This window comes from Rhipicephalus microplus, chromosome 1, assembly GCF_043290135.1.
Source record: "Rhipicephalus microplus isolate Deutch F79 chromosome 1, USDA_Rmic, whole genome shotgun sequence".
In the NCBI taxonomy this organism is placed as follows: Eukaryota; Metazoa; Arthropoda; class Arachnida; order Ixodida; family Ixodidae; genus Rhipicephalus; species Rhipicephalus microplus.
Genome location: NC_134700.1, coordinates 295,414,897 through 295,426,382, shown reverse-complemented (window position 1 = coordinate 295,426,382; position 11,486 = coordinate 295,414,897). Strand labels below are relative to the sequence as shown.

At 46.4% G+C, this 11,486-nt stretch overlaps 1 protein-coding gene across 1 annotated transcript in view; it reads left to right on the top strand.

Annotated features, from left to right (window-relative positions):
• Nucleotides 1–2,204: 2,204 nt before the first annotated feature.
• LOC119159439 (chitin synthase chs-2) overlaps nucleotides 2,205–11,486 on the top strand; it is a 107,173-nt gene continuing 97,891 nt past the window's right edge. The window contains exon 1 of the mRNA XM_075865238.1: nucleotides 2,205–2,970. Coding sequence (XP_075721353.1) covers nucleotides 2,954–2,970 — 17 coding nt within the window. The 5' untranslated portion in view covers nucleotides 2,205–2,953. The remainder of the gene's footprint in view (nucleotides 2,971–11,486) is intronic.

Here is an 11,486-nt window from a genome sequence, read left to right as displayed (position 1 = left end):
TCGTTTCCGAGGTCCATGGATTGCGTACATTTACTCAAATTGACAGAGAGGGAAGAGGGCAGAATAAAAGGCTCTCTTTACTTTTACTTTTTTATATGCTGCCCCTGTCAGCACTTATCTGTAAGCACAAGTATAGGTCCTTCATCCCCCTTGATTATGGTACTTTCAAGCCTTGAGTAAAAACCATATCGCTGTCTTAACCAGATGCCACAACAGCTCGCAGCAGCCAACTAAATGGCCAGGATAAATTTTATAGTTCTTTTCTTTCACATGTCTGCCGACTACTCGAAACACCTTCAACTGCATTCTGAAACAGCGATATCACATTGGAGTTTACCACATTAAGCGCCCATTGGTAATCAGGATCTGCAGAGCCTGATTACCAATGGGCGCTTAATAGTCGGCAAAGCGAAGCAAACATCCTGTGTTGCTTGACCCGTTCGCCATGGTATCTAGAGGTGTGCCCATCCATATACTCGTCTACGTGATATCGCTTTCGATTCGCGTATTGAACGTACAGGCGCATATCGCGATCTCACCAGTTTACACCTTTCTTCAAGTTATCCGGCGTTCTGATAAACATTTAATGGTCTATTCCTCAACAGTTGAGGCACAGCGCTTCCTGAGTTGGTTGGTTGGTTGTAAGGTAGCTTAAGACCGGCAGGTTAATCTGACTGCCACCTCGTGGGCTCTCTGGACGGCCCAGAGCTGATGCCCGATGCTGGGGCATCTGATCATGCTACTGGGTTGGCATGAGGAAACGCTTCATTCTCTTCACCCCGAATAACAATTCCTTCAATGAATTCAGAGAGCGGAAAGCAGTGTGACGAGGAAGCCTGAGTGCACACTGCATGCCTCGTCCTTACAGAATGGCGTTACCATAAACAACATGTAAATAAATAAATAACATCGCATTGCTGTTAAGACCACCAGTGCGTGTGTACGCGTCTCTGTGTGTCCCGTGCCTTGCCCACACGTTTTCATAGACTCGCAGGCGGCCTTTCTCTTATTTCTACGAAACGCTCTCTACACAAGTAATCAGAGTCTTGGGCACCTTACTAAAACCACCATATGATTATGAGAGACGCCGTAGTGGAGGGCTCCGGAAATTTTGACCACCTGGGGTTCTTTAACGTGCACCCAAATCTGAGCACACGGGCCTCGACATTTCCGCCTCCATCGAAAATGCAGCCGCCGCAGCCGGGATATGAACCCGCGACCTGCGGGTCAGCAGCCGAGTACCTTAGCCACTAGACCACCGCGGCAGGGCCAGGTAGGCTAGCTTGAAGAGCGTCCTGTTAACCTGGTTGCTAACAACTCTGCCTTCCAGGATCAAACGGCTCAAACATCATGTCGCGACCTAAGGGCAAGCCATTATGAGCAGACAAACACGGAGGACCAGCGCCTAACAAGAAGTTGATACGCTCACCCTCACAAAAGCCTCAACATGCAACCTTAATGTACTGCATGGTGCCACGTGCAGGCTAACTCGTATAGTCTATTTCTCTTACTCGCCACCTTTCTAAACAGATATGCAAGCAGGACTTGCTGTGCAGCAACGACCACACCACGATACTAGCGTAAAACACGCCAATTAACCGACCGCCCAGACAAAGTGATTTTAAAAGTAGACAAGAAACAAGCACTCACTGCATGGAACTCGCTGCATGCCCTTGGGAGGCACGACGTTCTGAATTGGACACGCGAAGTCAATTGACGACCAAATGGTCCGAGTAGCCACGGAAGCGTCCAACCGCAGGGGTCCCGCCAAAATTCAGCCAAGCAGGCTTTCTTATATCTAAAGCTTTTTCTTCTCTCTTTTATGTCCTTGTTCTTTTTTTTCTTTTACTGTGACGTACCAGCAAGCCTGCCCTGCTGCTTTCGTATAGTTCCAATATTAAAAATTTTGTCGCATTCATCCCATTCAGGCTCGGAAAGGTTAATTCGTAAGCCGATGCTCATACAATTTCCTGGTAAGTATTTTTCAGGTCATGTAGACTTCGACATCAAAGACTATACACTCGGTTCATTTCTCGCCATCATAGGCTTTCATATTCTTCCCTTTCTCTCTTTCTTAAGCACCACCACTACTTCACATCATACTCCAATTATAACTGAAGTTCCTGAGTTGTGAACATACTTATCATGGTACGCACTGTACATTACAGTCTAGGAAGGCCTGGACCTTGCCTGTTACCAAGGTTGAGACGCCATATTTGCGGGAGTTTCTTGCCTATTTAACAGTTATCATGAGAAACTTTACAACATGCCCGAGGTATGTTTCTACATGAAGGATGCCCACAGTCAATAAAGAAGGCTGGATGAGTCAAAGTGTATCTAAAGCTACTTGTAAGAGGCTGCACGCATGCACAATCATCCACGCACTATACGACTGTTTGAAAAGGCAAGCAGGAATGCCAGTGAATTTCAGTTGTCATAGCAAGAGGTCCACGTTTCTTTTGTGTCCTTGAGTCCATATTCTCCGAAAGAAGCAATAGCAGAAGCGTATCGGCGGAACCCGAGTACATGCTCCCTGTCAATGTTAGCCTGGGAGCAAATGATAAAGGGTTAAATGAACACCACACTCCAAAAAGCTACGATATCGCAGTGTACTATCAAGTGCCACCTCCTTGCAGGAGAGATAACACGACTCGAGGGGACAATGCTTGATGGGAGAGCGAGAAAATACTTTGCCACGGCATACAGTCGTGTATTTCTCAACTCTAACGGCATTCGGGTAGTATACACACTATAGCTTTTTCTCTCTCGCTCACTGAAGCTGAAAGATACACATGCCAATCGCCGGTATGCACGTTTCGCCGGTGAAACTTGATGTGTTCAAACGCTGTGTTCGAGAGACGACGGATTCAAGGAGACAGGAATCAAAATCTTTGAATTGACGGCGGCCTGTTGTGATTATACTGGGCACCGTTTCGTTTTTTTTTTTCGAAATATGGAGGCACCAGAGCGGTGAGTCTATGATGTTTTTCGCGTATCCATCGCAGCGGCGTAGGCAAATTATCAGATTTTTTATTGAGAGCGGGGGGGGGGGGGGTTATGCATGTCTTTAAGCTTGTTCGTGCGTGTGTTCGTATGTGCGCTCTATATATACACAAAATGCGAAAACTTTGGAGGAACCTGTTTCTCCCAACTCACTATAGCTTTGGTTGCGCCCCTGTTGACTCAACACCAAATACAATCATCGAACCAAGTTTGGAACTAAATGTCGCAAGCCTGAATTAAAAGCAAACGTTCTGATCTCAATTGGCACGTCTTGAGAAAATTGAAATTACTCCTGGGACACGTAATTAGTCATCCTGCGTAAAGCTTGCTCGAACACCGTCGGTAGTTTCTCTCCTCTTTCCTTCACCATGCTTCATCACGCATTCTCCGACAGCTAATCATTTGCCGCCGCAGTGGTCTAGTTTTTATAGTGCTGGACTGCTCACCCAAAAGTCGCAGGATCGAATTCCGGCTGCAGCGGCAGCGTTTCTGTGGAGGGAAAATGACCCGTGTGTTTAGACTTAGGTGCACGTTAAGGAACCCCAGGTGGTCGAAATTCCCGGTGCGTCTCATAATAATATTGTGGTTTTAAAATGTGAAACCCTAATAATTACAGTTACGTCGAAACCATAGACCTTTCGACGAGGGAACTTTTGTTCGTCAGGCCCCCAACATGCTTGTTCGACAGGCGTGCTCATGGACACAGCAAGACCTCTCGTTGCGTAATACGCAGAATCTTTAAGAATGAGGGGATTATATTTAAATGTTATACTTTTGTATATATCACACGCCACCTAAACTTATACGCACGAATACACTACCAACTAATTTATGGATTTTTCTCCAGGCACAAACCCGGGTTAAGGCGCGACAGGTGCGCGAATGGCCACATTCACAGACAGGCTGCTCCCGGCTCTAAGTAAATTTGTATTCGTATGGCTGCCGCATGATCCCCAGAAATTTCACTTAGAACTACAATTCGTAACTCTCTCATGGCTCATGTATTCTACAACCTAATTTACGAATTGCTTTCTGTACCGCCACATTAGCTTTGCCGTTTAGTATATTTCGCAACTAAACGAATAGTGCTACGGTAGACGCTTGCAGATCAAAATCGTTGCGTCGGCGCAATTTGTGACCTTAGTAGTTCATATGGTGAAATGAAAAACTAGGAAGACATTTGCTTAACATCCCGAGGTGGCCGCCATTATGTGTCGTTTGTAAAGTTATCTACGAAAACCAGCTACGCGTCACTAGTAACAAAACTATACTGATTAGATGGCGTGGATTTGTACTACAGAACGTGTTTTATCTAGTCTGGTACTCTAGTCTAAGCACTGCTTCAATCAAATTGCTTTAGGTACTTATTATTATTACCTATGTTATCTTATTACTTACTTCATTTGCATGTTAGCCGAATTTCGGTCATGGAAAAGATTATTTTATTTTATCACAGATACGTCTGTATTACGCACTAATAAAAAGCTTACGTGTGAATTGGCTGAGCATATTATGACGAGAAACAAATTGTCACGCAGGCGCGCCTAGCAAAGATATTATGGGAATGCGCGGGCGAAATCTACCTGCCATACAAGATGAGCGCCGGCCATTGCACCCATATATATACAGAAAACGCGAAAGCTTTTCTCAAGAGCAAGTTTACACGAAGCGCTGGACGAGTTCACTTGCGTTTATCCTGGTCAAACTGTGCGCAAGGACAGCACACTAATGAAGAAGTGCGGTAAACAAGCGCAGCATTTCAATTATTCTGCGCCGCCTATGTGTGACTATATTGTTTATGTGCCACCATGCCGCGCAGCTTGACCACGATCAGCGTTCAAATAAGCGTCTGCCTTCGACTAAGAAATGCCTGTTATATATAGGGCGCTGAAGGCTAGAAAAAAAAAAAGATATCTGAACGCGCTCAATAAGTGCTGCGCTTCATGCCGATCTTCCGACGATGTTGGCTGAAGCAGCGATCCCGAAATGAACTCTTAGCTCAATGTTACAGTCATCCTCCATTCCCTGAGATCTTTAAAATGGTGATTTTTTATCTGCAGTAACGTATCATACGATGCAAACTGTCTTCAGTATCGACTGATCTGCTAGCCAAACTGACAGTATACTCCCGAGCAGCATAAAGCATTGCCGATCTCTGTGGTGCGATAACAAAGTTTCCTTGGCGTCCTTGGCTTTTGTAGCGTGTCGTCGTCACAGTCACGGTTAGCGAAAAAAAAAACAAAAAAAAACTTCTAAAGCACTGGCATTGCACGGAGAGGTGTTTTTTCCACCGGAGCGGCACAAAAATGCGCGCGCGTCGCTGCTAACCCGCGTGGTGCGTCGAACCAGAAGCAGTCGTATCCCACAGTTCCCTGCGATTGCCCATATTACCCGTCACCTATTGAGCGAGCTGACACCACGAAGACTTTGAGCGGACGACACAGCGCAGATATATACCTGTGGAGAGGCTACTCGTCTTCATTAGTGGCTGGGGGCCCTGTATCCTCCACAGTGCCGAAGGGAACTTCTGAAACAGAATATAGATTGCGCGCCACCGCTCAGGCGACGCTGAACCACGGCCGCTGGATAAAAAACTAAGTGCGACCTGCTGCGTGCTACCGAAGCGGAGGGATAGGCTTAGTTCACCTTGCACCCACTCTGGTGCCACTACTCATCCTAAAAGAAACGCTTTCACATGCATTTATATGCAGGACAGTAGACCGTAAATAACGCGTTTCATAGCTACACCCTGCAGGTTCAATTTTGAATCGTTATTAGCTGTATATACTATTGCACCACATATGTGAACAGTTTGCCCTAGGATGGCCAATATTTCGTAGAATACAGGCCTCAATGAATGCTGCCCGTTTGCTTTACCTGAACTCTAAATAAGTGTTCTATTGCGAAAATAATTGTTAGTAGTTTTACTTCTTCCTTTAAGACGATGCAATCAGTTATGCAAGCAGTGAGGAGAGCGGCCAAAGGGCCCGGACGCGCTTTATTATGAAATTAGACTTTCCTTTGTGTCTCTGTTACATGCAATATGGCAACTACGGCCGGTTAGGTAGGTTAGTATGACTCAGTTGACAAATCAGTTCCATGTACATTTATTTAATTTATTTATTTTGTTTTATTCATTTCTAATGGCGTCATTTATCGCATCATCAGTTAGATCCGTTCGCTGGCGTTTCCTGGGCTGGGTGTTGTTCTTTTGCAGGTAGTGCGTAAAACCACAAAACACAGCAGGGACCGGCCTTGGATGCAAAAGCCTAATCTTTAGGTTTTTTATAGTAATTTTCAGTAAAATATCAAGAGCACACGACCGACCACTCACTAGGTTTTCACTTCCTTCCTCTCCTTGTCGGCCCTTGCCGAGAAATATTCTCCAGCCAAGCATCCCGACGCTGTAGAAACAGCATGGACATTTATGGCACTGCAAGGTAACGTCTCTTCCCGCGTTCGACTTGCACAGTGGCACACAACAGCTTCGTGGCATCGCAGCGCTAGAAAACACGATCTGCTACAAACGCGCCCCCAATAAACACCGCACTCTAGCACAGAAAAAATATGTCTAGCTTCCCACACACAAGGTCACGCAAAGCAGTGGTCGTGCACAAACAAGCCACACGACAAATCACAAACGCTCATAAATCCTGCGGCGACCCTTATGCTGCACGCACCGGCGTTTACTTTGTGTACGGGAGCAATGACGTTCTCCCGCTCCTAGACGGTCCTTGGCCAGAATAATTCTTGAGCCAGGCCTCGCGATGCTGTAGATTTTAGGCAAATTCGTGGTACTGCAAGCTAGCGCCTCTTTTCGCGTTTGACTTGCACAGTGGCACACACAGCAGCACAATAGACTCGTTGCATCACATCGCTAAAGAAGAAACATCTGCGCACGCGCACGCTATAAAAACTGTCCTCAAACACAGGAAACATGACGCAAACTTCCCTCCCCCCCCCACACACAATTACACGCAAAAAATCACAGCACACCCATGAGGTCAGTAATAACGAGTGGGGCGAAGTGGAAGGACGCATGGACGGACGTATGGGCGGATGCACGGCCGGATGCACAGACGGACGGATGGATGGACGCATGGACGAGCGCACGGACGCACGGGCGGATGCACGAATGGATGCACGAGAGGACGGACGGATGCATGGACGGACGCACGAATGGACGGACAGACACATGGATGGGCGGACGGACTCATGGACGAACGTAGGAACGGACGGACGGACAGATGCACGAATGAACAGACGAATGGAAGGATGGACGCATTGACGAACGCAGGGACGGACGCATGGATGAACGCACAGATGGACGGGCGGACACATGGACGGATGCACAAATGGACAGACACATGGATGGATGGATGGACGCACTAATGAACGAATGGACGGACGAACGGTCGCACGGATGGACAGAAGCAAGAACGAACGGACGGAAGTGTGGACTGACTGACGGACGCTTCGCCCCACTCATCATCATTCACTCCAAGAATATGCTGTGATTTCGATTATTTGTCAAACAAGTAAGGTCCTCTAGTATCGTTTCATTTGAATTTTTCAGCGTATATGCATTTCGTTATATGTACAAGTACCACACTCTACGGCTGGTTCAAGAACTAACAAGTGGTGGCTACATACGATTACGACGGGACGCTTAGTTCACGCTTTAAGGAGCTTCGCCCCCTAAAAAGCACGAGAAAATACACGAGAAAGCACACGGTCACGTACAAATCCTCACGCACCCACATTGAAACACGAAGTGCCGTCCGCTTTAACGGGCGGAGCGTCAACGCCCTCCTCGAAAAAATTGGCAGATCCCACGCACAGTGGTAGCAGTAGCAAACAACTTTATTAAGGCAGCTGAGTAGGAAATCGATGATATGCGAAGCACGCATGGGGAAGGTTGATATGTCACTTTAAAATCAGCACAACGTTACGAGGCGGAGGTAAATTATCCCGTACATGACTTCCATATCACGTTTGGACGTGTCATTTACCTTCGTCGTCTATTTACGTCGCCTGATGCCAAATTTGGTATTATGTGGAGCTAGCGAAACGGCCGCGAGCATGCTATGAGCGTACCATGTAGTCAAGTTTTACATGACAAGCTGACACGCGTGCCATGATGATCATGTTTCGACTTGTCATTTGCCTTCGTCGTCCATTCACGTCCCATGATACCAAATTTAGTATATGTGGAGCTAGCGGAACGGCCGCAAGCGCATTATGAGCGTGATATTTTGTCATGTTCTTACATGACACGCGCGTCATGATTATCGTGTTCGCACCAATAATATACCTTCTTCATTCATTGACGTCAAGTAACACCAAATTTTGTATATGTGGAGCTAGCGAAACGGCCGCGAGCGTATCATAAAGGGCCCAATATACTCCGCCGTAACGTCCACGCGCGCGCACGCTGAGCGCAACGACGCTACGCCATAGAGTAACATGGAGTAACATAGTAAACTCTGGCTACGCGAGTAACATAATAAACATAAAGAGTGGTCAATGGCTGCCTGTCACGGCCCAAGGCCGTAGGGTTCCTGCCATTTGTTAGGTGGCGCACATAAAAAACTGATCGTGTACTGATCGATTACGACGTTGCTAATAAATAACTTACGCTATAAAAGTAATATCTTGAAATAATTAGTGGGTAGAATAGTTCTTTGGAAATTCAAAAAAAGGCAGTAGCCTTGGCTAGCATGCATCGCTGCTTAGCATGCATCGCTGCTAGGCCTGACCATACCTGGACGTTCTGTTGCCCCTGCATCCCCATGGCGCCGTTCTCTCCCACCGGCTACAGCGGTACACACGTTTTACGCATTCAACAAGAAAAGGTAAGTAAATCGAAATAATTTACATTCTAGTAATCTACTACAGTTGGTCCCGAGGCCACAAATACGTGATGAAAAGCGTTTTTTCAAGCGTTTTTTTTTATCCTCGAGTAAGCGTTCCAGCGTGTATGACAGCGTTGCTGCTACACGTCGAGCAATCCAAAATATCGACACTTTTCAAACCAAGGAATCAGGTTTTATTGTGCAATAACACATAAAGCATACCGACAACTACTGTTTGGGATAAAAAGTGGTCAAAACTACCACCCATATACTAACGAGAAATAATCAAGCTACAACAACTCAAACGCGTTTTCCGTGACTAGCCCCAACAGTGACTAGCCGTAAATTAGCCAGCGCTTTTTTAATACAGGAGAAAAGCTCCCCTTCAATTCACCAACGTCTCCTCACATTCTTTCGTGAACATTTTGTGCTCATTTGCAATTCATATTTACCCAGGCATGCGTGTGAAGTGAAAACATGATCCGCATTCCATTTACAGCTAACTCAGTCACCCTTGTCTAGCACGCTTCCTTTCTGGATTGTGTAATCCACCGGGAATCTGAATAACTTTCAATCTACAAATCGTAACGTAATCGTTAGAGAAGTTGGTAAAGTGTATTTTCATTTATGCTTAACATGAATCCCACATTCGGAACTGGAACTCATTAAAAATATTATTTCACAACAGAAGTGCAGTTAGAGCTGATTCATTGCAAGACTGGTAAAGTCGAGAACAGATCAAACGAGCAGCTTTAAGATATCGTACACAGAAGAGCAGAGCTAACATACCGTGGTACACCGCTATGGCCTCTGTTTTTTCAAACGCAAACAAAAAAGCTGAAACACACCCTTCGCATGTTTCTCAATCTTGCATAGACGCACGTAACGATGGCGAGCGAGGCACAAGTTTTTCTTTTCACCACGGCAACCCCACCCCCACAAGGACAGCTGGTATTAGAACGCCGCAGCGCCAAATATTATTTGCCCAAGACATGCATTACATACTGCTGGGAAAACGGAACATAGTAAACTTAGAAAACTTTGATAGCTAAAATAACAGGACATTTTATTCGTCCCTCTTCCAAAAGAAAGGCCGCTTTCCGCAAGAACACCACAATCCGACCCCTTCCCTAATGGGAAAAATCTGCTTGTAGCACGGGAGTGGTGAAATACGATCTGCCGGGAATATTTTTCGCCATAACACTCGCATTAGTGAAAGTAAAAAAAAAAGAAAACACGCACCGTGACCAAAAAGTTCGTAGAATTTCACAAAATTAAATGTTTGCCCCACCTATCTGAATCACCTATCTGAATCAGCCCCTGTGAAGCGATCAAGTTGGAATACTCACAAGTTGGCCTTCACGCTTGAATAATCAATGGCACAGCACACACATCCATATCACACAAGGCACCTAATATACCGAGTACTGCGCCCTTCTTCCTTGATTCATAGAGCCAATATAGATTCCAAGTAGGCCCATAATAATCACTGCCGGCGACATCACTATTCCATCCGCGGCCAAAACAAACGCCCGAAAGCAGGCATAGAACTTTCAACAAAAACGACGCTGCAGCAGCTGTACATTAGCGCGAATGCAGTTGCAAATACACCATGCACACACTATAAACGGACGCGGGCAGCAGGGCAACAGTGCATGCCACACGGTTCTCTTGCCGAAGCACCGTTGGCGACACACGGCTTCAAGTAGCCACCATGTTAGCCGCTTTCCTTTCGTCGCTTTGCGACCACTGGAGACACAAAAAAACATCTCACGCCTCATGCCGGGTTCGCCGGCTAAGACGAGTTCCCAACGAGCTCCCAACGGTCACGGCTTATGTTGTCATTGGCCGCGAGTGGGTGTGATTTCGTGGCGTGATTCGTAATAGCCAATAGAGTGACATGGTGACCTCCTCCTCCTATTATTTCCTCCTCTTCGCGCAAGTGAAGAGGGAGCGGAAGAGAAGGGCAGAAGTCATGGGTAGATACTCTCCTCTCCCCTTCTCCTCCTATCGAATACTAACCGACCGTGTCGTGAGTGAGTGATTGTAATGCCCTCTCCCCTCTAAACTCCTTCTGCATCGGCTGGGCGCACGAAAGGCACTCACTCTTTGGCTTCCGCTGACGGGCGATAGCTTTCCGTGGTAGCGTGTAAATTGTTTAGCTATCTTGGGTCAGCCGTGCGCCCTATAGTGTTGTAGAAAATTTTGAAAATGGTGATATCAACACCTAGAATACTGAAGGTAATCTTCCTAAGCATTATGGTTCCGCGTTCAAGCCGAACGAATGAAGAATGCATATATAAATTAACTGAGGCACATTTATCATCACAAAACCACAGGCTCACCACCGCTGAAAATGGCCGTGACATCAGGAGACAGCTCCACTACGCTTCACCGTAATGAGAAGAAATGACATCAACTTCCTCCGAAGATGCATGTAAGATGTACCGTGAAACACCCAACCTAAATTTCCCCTCAACCACCGGAAACAAGGAGCCAAGGAGCTATAGCGCACCTATGGCCAAGGAGTAGCAGTTCATTGTGAGGACGACAGCGCCTACACCATCAAACATTGCTTTAACCTTGCTGTCGTGGGCAGTGAGAGCTAGATTGTTTTTAATAGCTATA